The sequence below is a fragment of the Marmota flaviventris genome, chromosome 2, assembly GCF_047511675.1.
Source record: "Marmota flaviventris isolate mMarFla1 chromosome 2, mMarFla1.hap1, whole genome shotgun sequence".
NCBI classification, from domain to species: domain Eukaryota; kingdom Metazoa; phylum Chordata; class Mammalia; order Rodentia; family Sciuridae; genus Marmota; species Marmota flaviventris.
Genome location: NC_092499.1, coordinates 65,819,060 through 65,843,070, shown reverse-complemented (window position 1 = coordinate 65,843,070; position 24,011 = coordinate 65,819,060). Strand labels below are relative to the sequence as shown.

General features: G+C 37.0%; 2 protein-coding genes across 4 annotated transcripts in view; one reads left to right on the top strand and one right to left on the bottom strand.

Annotated features, from left to right (window-relative positions):
- Pals1 (protein associated with LIN7 1, MAGUK p55 family member) overlaps positions 1-4,523 on the top strand; it is a 91,457-nt gene extending 86,934 nt beyond the window's left edge. For all 3 annotated transcript variants that reach the window (XM_071607950.1, XM_027929499.3, XM_071607951.1), the window contains one exon: positions 1,534-4,523. In XM_071607950.1, coding sequence (XP_071464051.1) covers positions 1,534-1,710 — 177 coding nt within the window. In that variant the 3' untranslated portion in view covers positions 1,711-4,523. The remainder of the gene's footprint in view (positions 1-1,533) is intronic.
- A 1,889-nt stretch (positions 4,524-6,412) lies between these two features.
- Positions 6,413-23,744, bottom strand: Atp6v1d (ATPase H+ transporting V1 subunit D). Its single transcript, XM_027929500.2, has 9 exons — positions 23,528-23,744; positions 19,271-19,388; positions 16,125-16,204; positions 14,448-14,515; positions 14,089-14,133; positions 11,483-11,586; positions 10,818-10,884; positions 8,987-9,065; positions 6,413-7,084 (listed from the first exon to the last, which is right to left on the bottom strand). The coding sequence occupies exons 1-9, from the start codon at positions 23,566-23,568 to the stop codon at positions 6,943-6,945; spliced, it is 744 nt and encodes a 247-aa protein (XP_027785301.1). The 5' UTR covers positions 23,569-23,744; the 3' UTR covers positions 6,413-6,942.
- Positions 23,745-24,011: the final 267 nt, after the last annotated feature.

Sequence of the window (24,011 nt, the reverse complement as noted above, 5' to 3'; positions counted from 1 at the left end):
TCATTTTGTTAGAAATATTTTCTAATTTCCCTTGAAATTTTCTTTTTTAATCCATGGGTTTTTTAGAACTATATTATTTAATTTTTGTTTGGGGATTTTTAAAAAATATCTTTGATTTATAATCATTGTAATCAGGGAATAGGCCCTGACAGATATCAGTCATTTGAAATTCACTGAGCCTTATTTTATGGTCCACCATCTTTTCTGTCTTAGTGAATGTTTCATGCACACCTATAAAAATGTGTACTCCTTAGTTGTTGATTAGATGGTGGTATCTGATGGTCTTTTTATTCTATTTATGTTACTGTCTCCTTTGCTGTTTCTGATAGTGCTTTGTTACTCAGGTGATGTGAAGTGTTGCGTGAAAACAAATCTTTAATATAATGAAATTGCACTAACTAAAAAAATGATGCAAAATGTAACCACTTAATCCATTAACAAATTGTGCTTTGAATTCCTGAATCTGTTCTAGAATGGAAAGGGGTTAAGAGTAGTTAAGTGGCAATATGAAATTGTCAGTTTTGTCTGCTTTTCAGTTCAGAACATTTTAAGCTAAAATATTTTATTTCCTCTTGGTCATGGATTGTAATTTCAACAAGAAATTCAGACATAAAGTATTAAATAAGCCATTTTGGCATAGATGAAATAATGCCTTAAATTTGATAAAAACTGATCTCAAGCTTTGAGTGGATTTAAGTTTTAGCAAAAATATTATATTGTATTTAGTTGCAATGGTGAAATAGAGTCCCTGCTAGGGAACAAAGGATTCTGTGTACTATATTCAGATGCATGACATTCCAGAATGAAAATTAGAGAGCTATACAAAGAAGCTGCCTCAGGACAAGCTAGTTGTAATTTTAATTTTCCTACTATTACAACTAGTTGGGTTGAATGACATAAGTTGTTTTGTGGGTTCAAATATAGTATTAACCCATTGTGTCCCATAGTCTTATATATAGGACACCTGTAAAAACTTTAAAAAAAAGTTTTTACCCAAGATATTTCTTTAGAAAAAAATAACCTGTTTTTCATTCCTTTTCCCCATAATTATTTCTACATAACTGTTTCAGATACACAAAGAGCAGGCATTTTTTAACAGAGTCAAGAGTAGAAGGATTTTGAATCCTTGCTCCAACTAGAAAAGTTGACTGTATGTTACAGAAAATATTTCTTTTAGGAAGAGGTTATGATGCCCTAAAATGTTAAAAAATGTTTCTAACATTTGGAGCTTGTTGTCTTATAGCAGAGTAAGACAGAAATATATGAAAACCTAAATGATGGTATAAAACAGGAAATAGAATCCCAAATGATTCATAGTGTAAGTTCTAAAGGTGCCAGACAGAGGAAACCATGGTGGGCCCCATTGAGAGGTTGGAAATGAACTCTTGAGGTCAAGTGTTTGAGAAACAGTGAAAGCAATGTAAGGGCACACCTTGTTCTTGGGCCATCTGACTCATCCTGTATTTTGGTAAGGATAAGGATGACCTCAGAGTTTTCTTTGTTGTTGTTTTGTTTTTTTACTTTTCTTTGCAGCCTGAAGAGTTGAGAGAAATCATTGAAAAGACTAGAGAGATGGAGCAGAACAATGGCCACTACTTCGACACAGCAATTGTGAATTCAGATCTTGATAAAGCTTATCAGGAATTGCTGAGATTAATTAACAAACTTGATACAGAACCTCAGTGGGTGCCATCGACTTGGCTGAGATGAAGGAAACATTCTTTCTGTGGCATGATTGGACTTGATCTGGCAAACTGCCATAGGAAGATGGCCCCAATACTTCAGCAAGATTGAGAATAAAGATGGAAGACAGCAGGATAAACTGCAGACCTGCTCTTAGATTTTTTTAACTAGTGAGAAGTCCCCTAAGGCTATTTGTGCACAACATTCTTCATTCTCCATACATGGCTTTAGGGGCTCTTGGCTCATTTGGGGATTTTAAATGAAAGCCTTCAACAGAGCAGTTCCATTTTATCCTGGTAAAAATTTTTGTTTTCATCTAACTAAATCTTTTCTGCTTGCTTGATCATATTTCTATGAAAAACTTGTATGTATATACACAATATTCCATGTCTCAAATAGTTATAAATATTGCTGTTATTTAACATTTAACTTAAATGACTTCATTGGGAGTATTTTGGGGTCTATGCTTCTATGCACTGAGCAAAAGCAGTATTTGCTTAGGAGACTGATTTAGTAATCAGAAATACTTTCCTAAAGAAGAAAAAGAAAAATGGTGCGTGCCACATTGGTTTGGAGCTGCTTTGGGGGTTTTTATTCATTTATGTGTCTTTTAATTCTTAAAAAACAAAACAAAAACATTCCATTAGAAGCACCATTTTTTAAGCTCAAACTTTGTGAATAAGACTGCACACTCAGCAGACTCTAATGTAGTTAAAGGTATAAAAAACACGCTGATCTTTTTAAAGATATAATTTTCTGAATATTTTTGTTAAATTATCACAAGTGATTTGATAGCTTTGCTTCCTTTCTCTGATATGAATAGTACAATAGGATGTATCAGTTATGCTTTTTATGAATGGCAAACATTCAAACTGTGTGACTGTTTAAAAAGTTTCTTCCTTGTGATGCAAATAGTTTTTTATATACATGGGAAGACATGGCACATTTGAGTTTTTTGCAGTTTTACATATGAGCACAGTATTATTCTGACTGTGCTACATTAACAAACTGGAATTCTGTTGAGGACTATAGCTGCTGTGACATATACTAATATTTAATAGACCAACAAATAGTCATTGATAACATTTGCTCAGCATTAGAATAAAATCACACACACACACACACACACGGAATACCTTGACACTTGACTTTGAGATCAGAAGGAAAGGAAGACTTGAAAGTCATTTGAACATTTTAGGAAAATAACATTGGAAGGGAAAAGTTATTAAGCACATAGAAACAGGTGTTTATCCTAACAATGTCTGCCTCTTGACTCAATTGAACAGTTTGCTAAAGTGTAAAAGAAATTTTAAGCTAATGGGATTTTTATACTGTCTCTGTAACTGTAGCTTTAAAATGCAGTGTCTGTTATTGTCATAGAAAGTTTAATTTGTAGTCTTTTCGTGCCTTTAAGGTAGTGTGATGTGTTGTGTGACAAACAACCACAAATGTGAATGCCTTATTTTTGTTTTTATAACAACTTTAGCTACAGCATTTCCTGTTCCCAAAGCTAAACAAACACTGGAATGATATTGACTTGTCACTTAATTTAACACAAGCAACTGTTAATAAGTAGTTTGTCTCGGTGTCATGTATATATGTGATTTTTTCTCTTCTACATGGTTTTATTTGAACAAATGTAGACAGTTTATATGTTGCCTTTTTCTATTCAAATTTGCATGGCCTCTTCAGTTGGCTGGGGAGTGTCTTATCTGAAAATACTTTCAAGATAATATTCCTTGGGAAGAAGTAACATTCCTGGTTTGAGGAAAGGAATGCTATTCATACTGTCTCCTCAGGCCTAAAACACTCCAGCTGGTAGCAGGAAAATGCAAAGGACACACCATATTCTGCATTGAAAAACAAGGAATATACTTAGCACTTAATTTTTTTTTCAGTTTTCCAGTTTTCTTTCTCAGGTACAAAAGGTAGTCTGTGGTCAACAGTGGAGTTTTGTGAACTGCATATTGTAACTGAGAGCTGTTTTCAACCTCAAGATTGAAAATTTTGACAGCCCATGTTAAGTTTGAGTAAGGTTTTAGGTAGTGTCAGTAAGAGGCTGTTGTGCCACTGCTGATCGTAGGGCCACACTAGGCTCCCACCTTATCAGGACATGGCTTTCACAAACAGATCTATTCCAAGGAACCATGATGACATCTAGAAACTCTTAAGGTATTAGACATTTCCAGGAAAAATGAAATCCTATAATTCTCTTCTTCATCAGCAGAAGTAGGGGGATAGAAATGTTTGTCTTGAACTTTCCTGAGTCCTAGTGATACAGATGTGCTGATGTTCAACACAGTCCTTCAACAATATGAAAACTGTTGTGCCGACTGCCTCAGCAGAACACGGAGAAAACCCGTGCTATACATCTGGTTGTACAGCCATTTTAGCCAGTTCTATCTTGTCCCTCCATGGTTCTGATTGGAAACTGCAGTCATGGAGGTTTTAACCACTTATTATAGAAATTATACCAATAGCTAATGAAATATGCCTGGGAAATCCAAACCAGGAAGTGTCTTCATTTATTAAATTTTCATTAAGTCAGAACAAGTGGAAGAATATTATCTAGACGAATCCAGATTTACTTTCTATGAAAATTAACATCTGGATTTTTTTCCCCGTTTCTCCTGGCCTAAGGAATAAGTATTGATAAGGAATGAGTTGAATGTAATTTTATGAATGTGTGTGGAAAATATAAACCAGGGTTATAGCCTTAATGAAGGTAACCATTCTGACATCTGTTGTTAATCCCCTTTGTATTCTTGTATCTGCACTGTTATTTTGAGATGTTATACTGCACACTGTATGGAAAAATAAAAAGTAAAATTATATTTCAAATACAAACAGCCACAGAGTACTTTGTTTTGCCATGTTTATATCCACTGCCATTCAAGGTTTCTAAAGACCAATCTCTTGTTGCGAGTGTTCGCCAAAAGTGTTTGCCAAAAGTAATACCATTGGAACCTCTGGGTAGAACACAAATTACCTTTTAAGCTATTGCTTATTGTGGAATGTTGCAACAGAATGTCCTCTGTTGGTACAGTAAGAAGGTCCTGTTCCATAATAGTTAAAACAACTACCAAAAATGGATAACTTAAGGCTGTGAACTTGAAAAGTTTTCAGGGGAATGAGGTATATAATACTTCTAGCAAATTTACCTTAAATTAAACAGGAATTAAGGAAGCCAAGGATAGCATGTGAATTGTTGGCAAACACATAACATACTTCATTTTCCCTTTTTCTACCAGACCATTCGGTATCTCCCAAAGGACATAAATCATACACCAGCAAAAAGTTTAATCCACATAAACACCTGCTACCCCATTCTATTTTTCAATTCCTATTCCTGATCTATCCCCTTCTCCTATGGATCAGATCACTCCAGTTCCATACAACAAACTGTCCACTATTTTCTCTTGATTTCTTTTTAATAAATGCTAAACCATAGGATCATTTGCAGTTGTAAAGGCAGTTTAATCAAGGCCAATAAACTCCAGAGCTTTTAAGAAATACTGAATTTATCTAAATGAAAATTCACCAAATAATTCTGGTTCTCTACCTCCATCTTCTTTTGCTTCTTGATTTCAGAAGCTTGTTTAAGCACCAAGCTTCTGAAATCAAGATACCACTTGACTTACATTGCAGTTATGCTGTTTGGCCCATCTAAACCTCAATTTCCTCATCTGCAGAGTGGGTGTAGGAGAATTTACCTCATCAAGATATCGGGGAATTAGAAGTTAAACAGCCAGTGTTGCCTATTTTTAAAATATTTGTGAATTCAGTAATTGGTTTTCTAATCACCACAGAATTTATACTCAGATTTTATTCTGTGAGCCACGCTTTCTACAGATCATCTCCTGGATAAGGTATTTAGTTTTAACACATGGGAGGCACAAAGGATAAAAGTTGAGGTATAAAAACTCTGAAACACACACCTATAATTCCAGCTGCTCTAGAGGCTGAGCTAGGAGAATGGTGAATTTAAGGCCAGCCTGGACAACCTGGTGAGACCCCATGTCACCACTTTTTCGCTTTTTAACCTAAGGCCATTACTGAAGTTCCCTGTCCTCAAATTTTTCCTCCATGAAATGGGGATTAAAGTATACCTTTTATGATTATTGTGATGACACATAATAACTAATCTATTATTTGATAGCAAGCGTTAAATGTCTGTAAAATCATTTAGTACTTAAAAATAGCCTAAACTGTGAAATCGATTCATTAAAACATATTAAGGCTAGTGTCACAATTTTAAAACTAAGAGTTATTCCATGGATGTCATGCCCAAAATGCCTGGAACTGACTGAAAGGCTGAGGAATCATGGGTAAATATGCCAAATCAAATAGTACCAAAAACCTCAGTCATCACCTGTGATGGCCATTCACAAACCTCATCTTCATACATGATAGTTATTATTGCTTATAAAATAATAAAAAGTTACATTATTTATTTCAAAATGAAAATTTATGTTTAGGAAAGAATTATGAAGTTCCTAACTCACTAGCAATCATTTATTAGTAACTCCATAATGCAAAAATGCCTCAAAAAAAGCCTTTTAGTAAAACATTGATAATTAGAGGGAGTTAAAAAAAATAAATAAGCAACTTACCACTTACTACACACTTCAGCAAGAGAAAGCTTGTGGATGGCAATATAGTCACTAATCTGAGCATAATAATGTGGCTACTATTCTTAGCAGTAAATTAATAATAAAAAGGAAACAACTTACTTTTTATATCATTTTACTCTGTTCATAACACACATTTAAATTGGCAGAACTGTTCCATGACAGATGAGAAGAGATCTGTCATGCAAGGAAATGAAGATTTTCATAAAGCTTGAGGAGAGAAGTACCAAGGTGAAACAAGACTGCACTAACGTCAGAAAGAGCGCCAAGGCTTGTAGGTAGAAACAAAGGCAGATCCACTGTAGTTGGCCTAAGACCACTAATGTTCCCTAAAGGGTATGTCCTAAAATGCTTGGTAAATAGATCATGTGTAACACAATGTAAATAGAATAGCATGACATTTCAGTGAGTAAATCCTGTAAGTTACTGGGCAGGTTTTACAAATCCCATTCACCTGTGATAAATAACTGAATTATGAGTCTGCAAAAGTAACCCCATAAGTGGACACCCAGGTAAATTTTATGACCAGTGAAATTCTTAGGCCAAAAAATAGCCACATGTATCAAACCTACACTGAATTAAGCTGGAACCAGTGTTGGGGGTTTCTGAAAGAACAGAGCAGGCAAGATTATTCAAACAGAAGATCCTCGTCCTTCTCCTCAGCCAGAAGGTTAGCAGGTTCCATCACCTCTCCAGCTGCTCTCCGTTGCTCCAAGTCCTTCTCACATTTTTCCTTAAGAATCTTTTTCTTCTCCTGTATTTTCTTTAACCTGTAAGATAAAAGGGGAGATTTTCTAAACACAACTTCACTATTAAGTGGATTTGATTTCTTCTAGTTTTGTAACAAGGATGATAATAAACCTAACTAGGACAAAATGTGATAACCATTAATTTCAGTATCAGTAATTTATAACCCATTAAAGAAAGATATGGGGTATAATATGCTAATTTAAGATATAAGCTGATTTCACAAGCTCCTATCCAGGTTAAATAAATTTTGAAATCCATTCCCTAATGGAAAAAATTTTGAGCATTCAGATATGTATTAAAATTTTGGATCAATGCTGAACATCACTGAAGGCGAGTATACATCATACAAAGATGCTGTTCAAGCACTTAAGACAACATGTCTTCCCTAAATGCTACTTCTTTCACCTACCTATGTTTGGCTTTGAATCTTTTAAAATTGAGGGCCATAGGACCATTAGGTAGATGTGTTTAGTAGGTAACTGTACATGTGGAAAGACTGAAGATAGAGACAAGCTGATAATGAGATCACATTGTGGTAAAATTGGCTAGGACCTAGTATACCAGGAGAGAAGGATTTATCATTTAAGGAGGACAATGGACCTTTCCTTGGAACTGGGGTACAGAGGATGGATGGGCCCTCCAGTAGATCTGCTTGGTGCTGAAAAGAAAGCAAGATGGTTCCTCTGTTGGCTGAAGGGACAAGAGCATTATCTAAGAGTAAGGAAGAAGGGAGGGCCATTCACAAACCTTATCTTCATACATGATAGTTATTATTGCTTCTTCTGAACCAGGAATGCTGACCCCATATACCACCAATTTAATATTTATCCCTACTAACTCTAAATCTTCATGACCAATTCCTGAACATGAATATTTCCAAAGCTGAGCTAATTCTATCTGGAAATGCCCCAAATACTTTATGCCATCTACTGCACACACTCAACATGCAGTACATATTTGCTGATTAAATGACTCTAGTTTCTTTCTCAGTTTTTATGTAGGAGACACCCAATCTAAATTGTTTCATTTTAAAGAATAATCAGGTCTTAACAGTTTCTCTCAAAGGCCTAAATTTCTGGAGATGCCACATTTAAGATATATGCAAAACCTGACACTGATGTGTCTCCACAGCCTTTGGCAGTACAGTAGTCCCCTTCTACATGCAGGGCATTTATTCCAAGGTCTGCAGTGGACGTCTGAAACTGGATAGCACTGAGTCCTTTGTATACTGTATTTTTTCTTATGTAGTTGGCCCTTTGTGTCTGCAAAATTCATATCTACAGATTAAACAAACTGTGGATTGAAAATACTATACATACATATCTATTATAGTTTGACTTATAAATTAGATACAATAACTGATCTTTTTTCTTACTAAGAATTTTTACTTTTTCCCTTATAAAGAGAAGCTATGGCTTCTCTTTGGCATATCTGAATTACCAGCATCAATACCTTTGTGTTTTGGGGCCATTATAAAATGAAGTAAGAGTTATATGAACATAAGCATTACACTAGTAAGACAATCAACAGTTGATCTAAGAACTGAGATGGCTACTAAGTGACAGCTGGGTAGGGTATACAGTGTAGATATGCTGGACAAAAGTATGATTCACCTCCTAACACTGGGACAGAATGAGATTTTACATGCTATTTATAACAACATGCAAATGAGAACTTCTAAATTATTTCTGGAAATTTCCATTTAATATTTTCAGACTGCAATTGACAACAGATAACTAAAATCATGAAAAGCAAAACTGCGCATAAAAGTACTGTTGTATTAATTTTTGCTTCTTATTTATCACAACAAAGTACAAGCTATGCTAATTCTAAAGAACATAAGCCAACTTATCATTCAACAAATTGAGCCTTTGGATTACGGAAAACAAAAAATGATCAGTAACTGCCCAGTTTCAACAAACCTATAGAACTCTTCTCGCTCTCTTTCGTCCAGCTCTGTGATGATATAAGCAAGGGTGCGTTCAATCCGGGGAATGATGACTAGAGTTTAAAAAAAAAAAAAAAAAAATATATATATATATATATATATATATATATATATGAAATTCAAAGTTGCTTTTTTCAAATTACCAGTGCTCAGTTTTCTAATTATAAAACTTTGTCATACATTTAATGCAGAGAACTTGGAAAACAAAAACACAAAGTTAAAATGAAATATAATTCAAACTCCCCAAAGTAACTACTATGAATATTTTGGTATGTGCCCTTCTATTTTTTTATACAGATAACACATTGCACCACAACAGATCCAACAATGAATATACTGAATATACATGAATAGGGAACATTGAACTACAAATGTTATTTTAAAATATAATTTCAATCTACGATTAAAAATATCAAGCAGAGGGCTGGGGGCATAGCTCAGTTGGTAAAGTGCTTGCCTTGCATGCACAAGGCCCTGGGTTCAATCCCTAGCACCACAAAAAAAAAAAAAAAAAAAAAAAAACAAGCAAAGTCCAGGCATATTGGCACATCTATAGTCCCAGCAACATGGGAGGCTGCGGCAAGTGGACTAGAAGTGTGAGGCCAACCTCAGTAGTTTAGTGAGGCCCTAAGCAAATCGGCAAGACTTAGTCCCAAATACAAATAAATAAAAAGGGTTAGAGTTATAGCTCATTGGTAGAGCACCACTGAGTCTAATCCCCAGTACCAAAAGAGAAAAAAGGTGGGGATGTGGCTCAGCAGTTAAGCACCCATGGGTTCAACCCTGGGTACAAAAGAAAGAAAAAGACTGAGTAGAGGAGTAGGGCATTGTAGCACATGCCTATAATCCCAGCAATTGGAGAGGCTGAAGCAGGAGGATCACAAGTTCGAGGACAGCAAAATAGAAAATAAAAAGGACTGGGGATATGGCTCAGTGGTAGAGTTCCCCTCGGTTCAATCCCTATTATCACAAAACAAAAAAACAAGCTGTGAGAATACTAATAAGTTAATTTTATGTGAGTTATTAGCTCTACTTTACACAGAATTTGCCTCTTCAGCTTCTAGAACATGAATTGCCTTGAAGGTGGGAACTATTTACCATATCCATTTTGTTTTGCTTGCAGTTCCATGTGCCCTGGCCTAGCAAGCAATGGAGGTTGGGGATGGAGCTCAGTGACAGAGCACTTGCCTAGCACATGCCTGGCCCTGGTTTGATCCCCAGCACCACCAAAAAAAGTTTCTAGATTTTTAAAAAATGTTCCTTTAAAACATTAACAGAGTACCAAAGGAAAATTTTTGCTTCAAATTTTGCTCCTTTCTTGCCTTAAAACTTTAATGGAAACAGTTTTTTGAACAAAAAGCACTGTTAATACTATGCAGTCATGTTTTTGAAATAATGAAATAAAGAAACAGAAAACAAATGTATCAAATGAAAAATTTACTTTTAGGATAGTCTAAAGAGATGGATTTAAAATTACATATTTAACATACACTGTTCAACCATTAGAAAGAACTAAAGAAAACATCAAGGTTCTTGAGAAACAGCTTTTGCCTTTTACCACCTGCATGCCTGACCAAATATTAGTAAGACATTCTACAATTTTTAACTCCCCCAGATCATACACATGGATCTCTCACTTCACTACAAGTTTTGGTACTACTGACACTACGTTTTTCACACTATGAGCAGCACAGTGTCTTATTCACCTTTCAATTTTCAGTACTGAGCCTAAGTCCTAGTAGTTGCCTAACAAGATGGGAGGGAGGAGTGAATGAACAAAGCACCTCTCAGCAGCTTTGACTCACCATGTTCAATGGCATTCACACGCCTGTTAGTTATCTTAATAGCTTCATCCAGAGTAACAAAGGAAGTCTAAAATAAGAGAACAAATTAGTATTGTAAGCACAAAGTCTTCCTAATAATACCCTGTTCACTTGGCTCTACTCAGACTGTACCTATAGAAAACATTTAGGAAGCTAAAAGACAACTTCTTTTCAACATGCTTTAAAAAACAAAATTTGTGAGAGATTTCCATAGAGCTAACACTATTTCCATGTTATTATAATGTGTTTACTTCAGACTCACCAATATAAAGACAAAAATTACAAAAGCACCAATATAAAGACAAAAATTAATAACCTAGATAAAATACATTAAGTGGCCACAAAAAGAAAAAAATGGCTTCATGCACAAATCATGTTATATTTGCATTTGAAACTAATATTGACTATGGCTGTTCTCACCATTAGAGTGAAAATGAAACACTACACATACATTTGGTAAATAAGGAAAAGTAGGAACAATTGTGCAGAAGCCACCATTGTAGAAATCAAAACATTAGGGATGTTTTACACAGGATCATAGGCAAAGCATAAAGTACAAAGGGCAGTGTGCTCCTGCACAATCTCTGAATGTCTCCACGAGCATAAGAGAAATCAGACAGGAGTTCTCCAGCTTTGCTGCTACTTACCTGTAACGAAGCTAGTTCCACCAGTAGTTCCACTGCTTTGGCATAATTCCTCTTTAATTTAGCCAACTGTTCCCCACCTCTGGCTAAACCAGTTAGTTCATAACCTGAAAAAACCAGTCAGACAACATTTGCAATTAGAGAGTAAATAATCTCCCATAAAATTCCTAAAAGGTAGTTCAGAAAAACACCAAATATGGAAAAACAAATGCTCTTATTTCCTATTAAATGCAAACATAAAGTGCCTATCTCACTTCCCAGATACTGTAGAAGCATCTGCTAAACAGTTTCCCTGAAGGCTTCTAGTCTATTACAGCTAGAGATGAAAACTTTTTTTTTTTAATTTTTAATGTTTTTTAGTTGTAGTTGGACACAATACCTTCATTTTATTTATTTTTATGTGTGCTGAGGATTGAACCCAGGGTCCCGCACGTGCTAGGTAAGCACTTTATTGCTGAGCCCCAGCCCCAGCCCCAACTTTTTTTTTTCCCCAGTACTGGGGCTGGGGCTGGCAGAGCCTTGCGTGTGCTAGGCAGACCTCCACTACTAAGCCACACCCCAGCCCTAGAAGAGAAGCTTTTGACCACCCTTCACTTGACTAGCTTGCCGGATTAGCTAACACCCCCTATTCCCTTTGAAACTACACTGCCTGTTGCCCACAGGACAGTATTAGATATGGAAAACGAAAAATCCCAAAATAGTGAAGCCTGGGAAAGGGGAATGAAAAAGAAAGCCATACATTGATGGCTTTCATCTCTTTCAAGATAAATCCTTTTCAGATGCTGGCCACAGGCGAGGAAAAAAGTGCTTCAATTAAACCTAGAATGATAGTCTCTAGGAAACACTAATCTCTTCCAAGATAAATCCTGCCAGGTGCTGGCCACTGACCCCCCAAGCAAAAGACCAAATTCCTGAGTGCCCAAACTGACATACTCACTAAATCACCCATAACCTATATAAACCCAGTCCCCTCCTTTGTTCAGTGGCTCATTTTCCACAGGAGAGTGGGTCTATCAGAACCATGACCCCATTCCTGAATAAAGGCTTTTGGCTGTTTTGCGAAGTTTGCATCCAGCCTGGTCTCTTTGTTCTAACAATAGTGGCTCTCCATTAAGAGGGGACTCTCAGAAATGCTCTCTATTTCTGTATATAAGCCATACTTAATATTGCATTATTTCATAATTGAATATATAACACAAACCAATAAGGCACGAGTGCCAAAAGAAAGAATATTGTTTCTAGGGAGAAAAAGCAATTCTACTTCTGGAAGACAAAAAAATGCTACCAAATCAGAAATGGAATGAGTGAGACAAGAACAAAATACTGGAAAGGAGCTATAAAAAAGATTCAGCTGGGCACAGTGGTGCATGACTGTAAATCCAGTGGCTTGGGAGGCTGAGGTAGAAAAATCACAAATTCAAAGCCAGCGTCAGCAATTTAGTGAGACCCTAAGCAACTTAGTGAGAACCTGTCTCAAAATTAAAAAAATGAAAAGGGCTGGGGATACGCCTCAGTGGGGTTAAGCACCCTTGGGTTCAATTCTGGTTTAAAAAAAGATTCAGCATTAAGATTACATCATAGTTGTCCGGGATTGTAGCCCAGTGGTGAGTGCTTGCCTTGCCCATGTGAGGCACTGGGTCTGATCCTCAGCACCACATAAAAGTGAATAAATAAAATAAAAGTATTGTGTTCAACTACAACTAAAAAAGAAAAAGATTACATCATAGCATCTAAGATTTTATTCCACTTTACAAAGAATTATAAACAATGCATTATAGGTATAGTTTTTGCAGAAAGACAACACAGAAATCTAATCAGTGTATTCTTAACAAAAGAAAAGGCTTAATATTTTTTAAATAGCAAATGATTATAAAATTATATATATATATCTACATTAAAATAAAACATTTTTCAGTACTAGGAATTGAACCTACAAGCCCTCTAACACTGAGCTACATCCCCAGTCCTTTTTATTCTTTTTTATTTTGATTGTGGGCCTCACGAAGTTACCTACACTAGCCTCAAACTTGTGATCCTCCTGCCTCAGCTTCATAAGTAGCTGATTATAGGCACACCCCACTACACCTGGCAAATGAAATATTCTAAGATGCACAATGTTTTCTGACTCCTACCAAAGTACTTTTTTGATTATCTGATTAACTAATGTGACCTTAGCTAATAAGAGAACTTCTAACACTGGAACTTCTGAACTGTAAAACAGTCTGACTAGCATCATTTCCAGGACCAGGTTCATTTAAAGAGGAAAGAGGTGACTGGGAATGTAGCTCAGTGGTAGAGTGCTTGCCCACAGGCACAAGGCCCTCAGTTTGATCCCCAGCACCCAAGAAAAAATAAATTAAAAAATAAAGGGGAGGGGCTGCGGATGTGGCTCAAGCGGTAACACACTCGCCTGTCATGCGCAGGGCGCTGGGTTCGATCCTCAGCACCACATAAAATAAAATAAAGATGTTGTATCCACCGAAAACTGAAAAATAAATATTAAAAAGTCCCCCCCTCTCTTAAAAAAATAAAAAATAAAAAAATAAAGGGGAAAAAGGTGATCCCAGATACACATATTAAAAAAAAAAAAAAAAAGGTGTCACACTTACTGTCAGTTCCTTCGTGGTAATGTTCGAATACTGGTAAAGTAACACCTGTTAAATACAGAAGCATTTATAAACATGGTCTTGAAGTACTGTTTCTTAACTACTGTTCCCTATATTTCTTTTTCACCAAATACTCAAAAGTCAAGAGATTAGGCCTAGAATTATAATTGGTTTCAATTAATGAATTCAGAACCTGTCTTCTCAATTCTGAATGATAAGGACCTATGGTTTTAACATGTAAAGTCAGTCAAGTTGTTCTAAGTATAAGAAAAAAATGGCATATCAAGGTATTATTGTACAAATGGTTAATTTTTAAATGTCACCTTTTTTCCTCCAAGGATTCTAAAGAGTTGAAAAGTCACCTGCTACATTGTCTTTCTTCGCTCGAATCTTCACTTGGGCTTTATTTACATTTTGGATAACTGTGGTGCTACAGAAAAAGACAAAGCCTTTATTTAGTTTTATTTTTAGAAATCAATCTACACAGACCCAATGAGTTTGTCTCCACATTAAATGAGACCAAGAATGAGATGTCACAATGAAGTAAGTTTTGGTAATTGTCTTTCTGCCAGAAAAGGGGGAAAATCTGCCATAGGAAGGGCTCAGAGAACAGACAATGCACAATACTTAAAACATTAGGCATAAGAAATATTCAACGGGTGATTCTAAAGTACATGGATTTTTTGAATTTTCAGTCAGTACATGGATCTGTGATAGGGGTTCCCATTCTGCTAGTGTAATTTGGAGAAAACTTTCTTTCTTTTAGGTTTGCTGTGTAGTTGGTTAAGCTGTGGTTCAAATGTTTTACTCCAACTTCCTTTCAGGTTTTACCTGACTCCCTATCTGGCTCCAACATAAAGTGTTTTCCCCATATCCATTCTAAAGCACACTTACATACTACTGATTTCCTCCCTGAGCTGAAAACTTTCAATGCAAGCTGTTTATCCTACCAGCACTGGCAAACATTATTCTACCACCTCACTTGGCCATAAGGCCTTCAGACTGTAAGGCCTGCCTCCAAGGAAAGCACCTACTTCAGAAAATATAATGTCATTGGGAAAAGAAAACTAAATTTAAAAAATCCTAAAAACAACTTCCACTTGTCCCTCACAAGCCATCTTACTTCTGGAAGTATTAAACTGAGAATAACAATGCTTACCTACCTCACAAGGTTATCTGGAGAATCACCAACACTTTCAATTGACACAGACTGTTTGAAAACTACTGTGTATCCTTTTTCTAAATAATGTACTGGGGCTGGGGTTGTGGCTCAGTGGTAGAGTTCTTGCCCAGCATGTTTGAGGCACTGGGTTCAATCCTCAGCACCACATAAATATAAATAAATAAAGTTAATAAAAATAAAAAAGAATATACTGATATGACAAAAGCCATAAAGCTACTGCTTATTTTAGTACTGGGGAGCGATCCCAGGGGCACTTTACCACTGAGTCACATCCCCAGACCTTTTTATTTTTTGAGACAGGGTCTTTAAGTTGCTCAGGGACTCACTAAATTGCTAAGGCTGGCATCAAATTTGAGATCCTCTTGTCTCAGCCTCCCGAGCCACTGGGATTGCAGGTGTGCATCACCACATCCAGCTAAGCTCCTGCCTTTTAATTAATGGATTCCATTCTCAAAAATGTAGCCTAAATAGAAACAAAAAATATATACCCATGTATTTTCTCTAATATTCAAACACCTGAAAATCAACCCAAAGAACCTGCATCAGGAGAAAAAAATTAGTAAATCATGGTACATCTTGAGGAAGATTGTATAGCCATGTGAAAATAAGGAAAAATTGTTTATGATACCACATTAAATAAAAACGAACTATAAAAATCAAGTATCCTGTGCCTGCAACTACATAAGACACTTGTGGATGGTAACAGTGGTGAGGGGGTTAAGTGTTTCTCCTTATTATTACTAAGTCATTTATTTGTCTTTAATGCTTATACATTTTAAAATTTAGAATGATTTACAATGAAATCACAAACTGAAAGCACTAACTTGTTTTAAACCAGCCTGCTGTGTCATCTTACCTGAAGTCCCCTGCTGTGAACTTGGCCTCAGCTAGTGAAAAGGCAGCTTCTCTCATCACTTCACCCATCAACATTTTAGTCTGGAAAAGTATAAACCCACAGCAGATCGAATCAAGTTTTTTATAAGGAAAAATTATATTAAAGTTAAGTTCCTTTAATAGCTATCCTATTTGATGCTAAGTATGAAATATCAGTAACAAATGTTGATTTGATAATGACAAAACAAATAAAAATTACCAATTTTGAACAGTTTTGGTTATGATCAGTAATACCATTGCAAAACTATGAGTTTTATAATTAAAACATTAGAACACATGCATTAGTAAATACAAAAGTAAATATTTACTGAAGAACTTATCTTGCTCCTAAACATGTACATGTGATTTGCTCTCATTAATCTTTTAAATTCACTACAGTGAATTTAAAGAGTCAAAAATCCTAATGCCACACTGATTCTAAAGGACAGCTGGAAAATTTAATGCTTGCATATATATATATATATATATATATATATATATATATATATGCAATATATATCCAATAATTTTTTTGAAAGAGGAGAAAAATTGGGTCAGATGGGCAGGGAGTTGGCTGACCAAGTAGTAAAAATCTACAGCTACAATAAGGAAATCTAGTATGGAACAGATAAGAAGTAGAACAAAGTGTTTTTATAGGAAAATAAGCCCAGGCTAGGAGTGGCAAAACACACCTTTAATCTGAGAGACAGGAGGCTGAGACAGGAGGATTGAAAGTTCAAGGCCAGGCATGGCAATGTAGTGAGATGCTATCTCAAAATAAAAAAATATAAAGGGCTGGTGGGGGATGTAGCTCAGTGGTAGAAAACCCCTGGGTTCAATCCCCAGTATTGAAAAAAAGGAAAAGAAAGAAAAAAAAGATGCCTAGATATAAATGGGAATTTAGTATAATGAAGCAACCATTCAACTGTTCATCCATTTACAAATGATAAAGATAAATCCCTTACATTGCCCCCCAACCAGAAATAAATAAATAAAATGATCTAGACATTTTAGAAATAGAGTTTAAAAAAAAAAACTATAAGTCAACCATAGTGGTGCACACCTATAGTCCCAATTACCTAAGAGGCTGAGATAGAAGAAGCACATGAGCCCAGGAGTTTGAGGTTAGTCTGGGTCACTTAATGAGACCCTGTTGCAAAATTTTTAAAAAGTTCTTTATTTCCTGGCTGTCCTAAGCTGAGCAGCATTCCTCTGCCATTATGTTCTGTCTCACCTCTTGGACCAGAGCTCCAAAAGTGGACTGAAACCTCTGAAATCAGTAGATGATATCAATCACTCTACTTGGACTATGCCTTTTTTTTATTCTGACCACTCAGATCTGCTGTTGAAAACCTTAGTTCACCACATATATTCCTATTCACTATAATGAGCTCCACTGAGCAGAGAAAGACGTGTAGGTGGCCAAATGAATGCTCAGACCCAGCATGTGAATGCCTGATTCACAGCCTCATTTAAAGAGGTCAGGAAAAAATAAGGAAACCAAGACTGAGAAAACTGAAAATGTGACATGGCATCCTGGATTGGATCTGGGTCAAAAATAGGACATTAAAGAAAACCTGGTGAAATCCTAGTTAATAGTAATATACTGATGTTGGTTTCCTAGATTTCACAAACATATCCAGAAATATGACATTAAAGGAAACTGAAAGTGAGTGAGGGATATATGGAAATTCTCTGCACTGTCCTTGAAACTTTTCTATAAATCTAAAATGATTACAAAATAAAATGTGTACCTAAAAAAATAAGCAAAAAGGGCTGAGTATATTGTTCAGTGGTAAAGCACACCAGGGTTTACTCCCCTGTACCACAAAAATAACATTTTTTAAAAAGGGCCAGGAATGTAGCTTAGTGGTAGAGCACTTGCCTAGGATGCCCTGGGTTCAGACCCCTGTACCTTAAAAAAAAAACAGAGGTAAGGTTAAATTCCATTATCCATGCAATGAAACACCATGAAGCTATTATAAAGAATGAGAGAGCTGGAGTTACGGCTCAGTGGTAGAACACTTGCTTCACATGTGTGGGGCAGTGGGTTCAATTCTCAGCACCACATATAAATAAATGAATAAAATAAAGGTCCGTCAACAACTAAAAAAAAGAAGAAGAAGAAGAAGAATGAGACAGATTTTTATGTATTGACATAGAAAGCTGTCCACGTTCTGCCATCATGGGGCAGGGGAGAGAAGGGAGCAGACCAGGAAATATTATGGGATTTTATATATGTATATAACCTCTGCATGTGTGGTAATTTTTGTACACGCTACCAAATAGGTGACATAGGGATGAAAGACCATAAACCAGTGTCAAGAAAAACTACCTCTGGAAAACAAAGAAAGGATTATTGTGGGGAAAGGAAAGATATAAGAGAACCTTTTCTTTTTAAAATATATAATTCTGTATTCACTTATCGTTCACCCAAAAAGTACTGATTAAAACTTACTATACGCCAACACTATTCTAGGCATTAGAAATACAGTGCTGAAAAGTCTCTGAAACTTATATCGTCTAATGGGGCAAAACAAAGAAGAAAATGCTATGTAGTAGTACATATTACAATACAAATAAAATACAAAGTTGTGACAGTAGTAAAAATGGTGGTTACATCAGATTGTGTAATCAACAATGACCTCTCTGAAGAGACTGGAATGGCCAGGTGAGCCACTCCTAAAGAGCATTTTAGGGAGAAGAAAAAGTTGATAGGCCCTGGAGGACATCAGAAAGAATGCTCCAAATGAGGTCAGAGAGGCAGGCAGGAGGCAGATCAGATCAAGTGAGGCTTTGTGGCTTTGCAGGCATATTAAGGAGTTTGGATTTCATTAAGTGAACTACCCAAAACTAAAATCTATATGTATGTATGCTAGCATTTCTCTAGTATTACACTTGTCATAATGGTGTTTTTACTTTTGAAGGAAAAAAATTTAATTAAAATAACTAAAAATTAAGTGCTAAGGATATATCTCAGAGGTAGAGTTGTGCTCAGCATGCACAAGGCCCTGGGTTCAAATTCCAATTCCAAAAAAGAAAAAAAGAAATAATAAAATGCCAAGGTCCATGCTAGATTTTCCTTAGATGTTTATAAAATAAATACTGCTTAAGCAAAGTTCACTCTACCTCTATGATCTTCTTCAGGATCTGTCGGAATCGAAGAGTTAGGGCATCAGATTTTTTCTTCAGGAGGTTTCGGCCTGTTTGTGCTCCTTTTAAACGAGCCTTCATGATGGTCTGTGCCCTACAGAAATTACAAACAAAAACATTCATTGTTTTTGCTTCAAAGACATAAAATACCTCTGTAACATAGTGTTAAAATTATCCTTTATTCTTTTGCTATAATGAGAGAAAATACAAAATTTGTAGCTGAGAAGTTTAACTTGTTTCTCAATACTAGAAATTTCTACCCTTATTGTTCCATAAAAGTTTATTTACTTACAACAGAAACAATTCTATAATCAATATCTGGAGTATTTATTAAATCATAATATGCCCTATCAGGAAATTTATTTTATGATGACAGCATAGTTCAAATACTTACTTAACTTGTTATATTTAATAATGTTTCAATTTCCATGGAGATTGAAATATTCTGTTCACTAACACAAATCAAAATTTGGGTGCTGATTACTTCAGTAGTAGAGCACTTGCCAAGCATGTATGTGGCCCTGGGTTCAACCCCCAGCACCCCAAAGAAAAATTTGCAATGCAATTAACCTCAAGACCAACAATTCCACTTCAAGGAACTTATCCTAGAGATTTATTCCCACATGTATACAAAAACACATCTAAAATTAAGGATGAGTACTCCATCCTTATTTCTAATAGCAAAAGAATGAAAATTAAGGCTCAAGCAGGGTGCAGTGTCACATGCCTGTAATCCCAGCTACTAGGAAGGCTGAGACAGCAGGATCACAAGTTCAAGGCCAGTCTAAACAGCTTAAGGAGACCTATCTCAAAATAAAAACTAAAAAAAAGGGATTGGGAGTATATAGTTCAGTGGTAGAACATCCTTGGGTTCAATCCCCAGTACCATTTTTTAAAAAGGCTCAACCTAGGACACTGTACCCCAACCACTGCCACACTGCCTCATCTTAATACTCTCTCAACCTCCTCACCCCTCAACCCCCCCATCCCACACCCCCACACCCCTTCATGGTACTAGGGACTGAACTAGGGTCTCGCACATGCTAGGAAGGTGCTCTACCACTAAGCTGCACTCTCTCAGTTCTGCCCCACATTAAAGATGTCTAGTAGCAGCAAATAACAGTTCTTGCCTTGCAAAGCAGTTAGCAGTGGCTGACTTTGCCCTGATTGGCCTCAAGAGGTCTAATCAAGTGAAGCTGGTTCAGTTTCCAGCCTGAACAGGAGCTATCCACACTAATGTGTGCATTTAATATACAGTATTGTTTACACTACATACCAGAATTGGGGCTGAAAGGACTTGGATCAAATTTTGGTAAAATCCCAGTACTGAAGATTCCAATAAGTTTAGAGTGTACAGGTAAACTGGTTGATAATTTTTTTTTGGTGGGGGGGGGGGGTTAATTGGGAATTTGACCCAGGGACAGACTATATATCCTCAGCCCTTTTCATTTTTTGAGACAGGGTCTCACCAAGTTGCTTAGGGCATCAGTAAATTGCTGAGGCTGGCAATTTGAACTTATAATCCTCCTATCTCAGTGTCCAAACTGCTGGGATTACAGATGTACACCACAGTGTCTGCCTACAATTTTAATAATAATTTAATATTCTGCTAATTTATTATTATTTTTAGTATCCTGCTAGATGATGGCATCTCAATGAAAGGGGCAAATTTTAATTTCAGAAGACTCTATGAATGACCCACCCAAGCACTTAGAGCTAATATGCAAAAGAACCTGGATTTGCCTGACTTCTGTTGACTCCAAATCTTTCATGTCTCTTTTGCTTCCACTCTAAACTTTTGTTTTCTTCGGTGCATAAGTGAGTAAAAGCAACATTTCAGAGGATATATCATGAGTGGACTGTTGATGAAACAGAAGTCGCCAGTGCATTTTCTAGCCGAGGACGTTTTTTTTAATATTTTTTAGTTGTCAATGAACCTTTATTTATTTATTTTTTATTTATATGCGGTGCTGAGAATCAAATCCAGTGCCTCACACGTGCTAGGCAAGCACTCTACCACTGAGCCACAACCCCAGCCCTAGCCTAGGACTTTTAAAACCTGTTCTTTTACATATTTCAGAACTGCTCAGGCCTACCAAAAAAAAAAAAAAAAAAATGACCTTCAGCTAGGACAATGACTTTGTTTTCAGCTGAATCAAAGACATCTGACTACATGACAAAGAACTGCTGTCAAGCCTTGGGGAAAATATTTACTTCCTGCAACTGATTTTCCTCTCAACTCACAAGTTGAGTGCTCCCAAATAGCAGTTTCCACCTTCACAAACCTATCATTTTTCTTGTCTAAGCCCAAAGTCCATTTGTGCTTCTCTAGACTCAAAAAAATTCAAAAGTAAAAACAAAAACATGTTATCATTCTGACTACTGAAAAGAAAAGACATTAGCTAAAACAGTGGGGAAAGATTTTATTCAGGAACCACTGTGTCACATAAGGGAAAGCACTGGGCTACATTTTGATTTGTGTAGAAGTAACTGGGCTTGTTAAAAAAGAAAATGAGGGAGTGGGCCTTGAATGAGAGAAGTGAAAAATAACAAAGCTTTGGTCAGTGTAAATGCAATTAGGCCTGGTGTGTCTGTTAGCTGGCAATTATGGAAGTTAGGGTTCTATCCTGCCACAGAGACTGGGAGACAGAGACCTTATCCTTCCCAATGATTAAATTTCAAAAGTACTCTCAGATCCTTCAGAGGGACACTTCTTAAAGATTTACAGAAAAACTCTTTTCAGTAAATGCTCTAAGAAAGGGAAGTCATGGCTGTATTGATCAGGAGTTGGATAGAACAAATATTTAATTCTCCTAGCAGCTTTCAGCTTTTTCAGGCAAGCATTTTATTTTGTAATTTTTGTAGTGCTGGAGATGGAACCCAGAGCTTCATGCATGCTAGCCAAGTGCTCTGCCACTGAGCTATACCCCATGACCATATTTTAATGGGAATCTGAGGTCATCCTAGGACATGGCCTTATGCTGCTCCAAGCCACTGTTGTTTCTCAGTGCAGAGATTTGGATGGAGTTGCGGAGTTACCCCAAGGGAGTACTATCCTTATCTGTTTCACAGGATAGGCTTTTCTCCACAACTAGCTCTTTTCCTGCCTAGTACAATCAACCATTAGGAAGTCAGTTGAGTGAAAGTAAAGAGCAAATTTACAACTCTTTCATTTCATTAAGAGCTATAGTGACACTGGCAAAGACAGAAGTTTAGAGTCTGAAAATAACTGTTTAAGAGTCCTCATATACTGTAAGAAAAATTACAAGATGAGGAAAAACACCCCATAGGACAGGATAACGCAGAGATCTAAGTATCAGAATCAAAACTTATTTTCTGCTTCCTCGATGACAAAAAAGAAAGAAAAGAGCACAAACAAGAACAATATTTATTCTCACAAGTTGTTAAGCACATTTGTGAAAACTTTAAAACTTTCATTACAACTGGCCAACGATGTGACAAGGATTTCAGGGCAATAGAAAAGGCAGTACAGGACTGAACAGATTTCAAAGCATGGGTTGGTTCTCTGTAGATTCTTTATGGACGATTTAATCAAGATGCTCTCTCATCCTAGATAAAGCCCCCAGGCTGATGGGAAAGAACGATACGTAGTAAACAAATATCCTCTTAACAATGTGATGAGCAGTCTTAACAGAGGTCTAAAAGGGTGCAGTGGTGATAGCAAGAGGACTGCCTCAGAAACGCAGAGATACCGTCCCACCGCCGCTGACACTTCAGGATCTTGGAAAATGAGTAAGGGAATCCAAGACTGAATCTGACGTCCAAGCTAGGGAGACTCGAATCAATCCCCACTTTGACTAAGGGACCTTCTATATGCTTCCCGTGGCGGTAAACGTCCCTTCTCATTAACAAACCCCCTCGACTTTTCCGTCGCGCCGCTAAACGGTGATCTCTGTGAAGGCAGAGATGGCGACATTTGACTTATATAAATCCAGTGCGTGGCTCAACAACCGTAAGGGGAATAAACGACTCGACTAACGAATAAAGACTGCGGACCTCCACAGAAGCCAGCAGGTCTGGCGCCTTTTCCTATCTCCCTGTCCTGTCTGGTTCACCCAGGAGAATCCTGGGTTCAAGACAAGACCCTGGAAGACAGCTCAGGATAGGCCGGGAAACTAGGAACCTCACTGGTGGTCCAGGGTACGGAGGGATCACGCTCCAGGCAGGCGTTCCTGAACCTGAGAGCGCCACTCCTCTCGTTCTTTTACTTACATTCGCGAGGGAAAGATTTCGATCCGGTCTTTGCCCGACATTCTGACGATGACTGTTCGGCTCGGATCCCCGGCCGGGCAAACGAGGGTGCAAGAGCTCCAGTACTGGCCGCCACCGTCTCTTCCTCTACTGGAGTCAACGTTTGTGTCACTTGACCCCTCGCGTTGCTAAGAGGTAGCAGGGATACCCATTTTTCACTTCCGCTTCCAGTTGTCAGAGACGTCAGGGAGTGGGCTGGACACAGACGATGCCCGTATGTGAAGGCGCGCGCACCGCGGAATTCCGGTTCGACTCCCAGCCCCTCCCCTTCCAGCTCCCTGGCTGCTGAGCAAATCGCTGCACGTGCTGAGCGAAAAAAGAGAACACCTCTTCTCTTCCTCCATCTTTCGTCTCTAGTCACAGCGCCATCTCATGGTTAATTAAAACTTTGAGAGGATTTATTCTTCGAGGATAACGAATCAGAATCTTGCCTGCTTGCCACGCC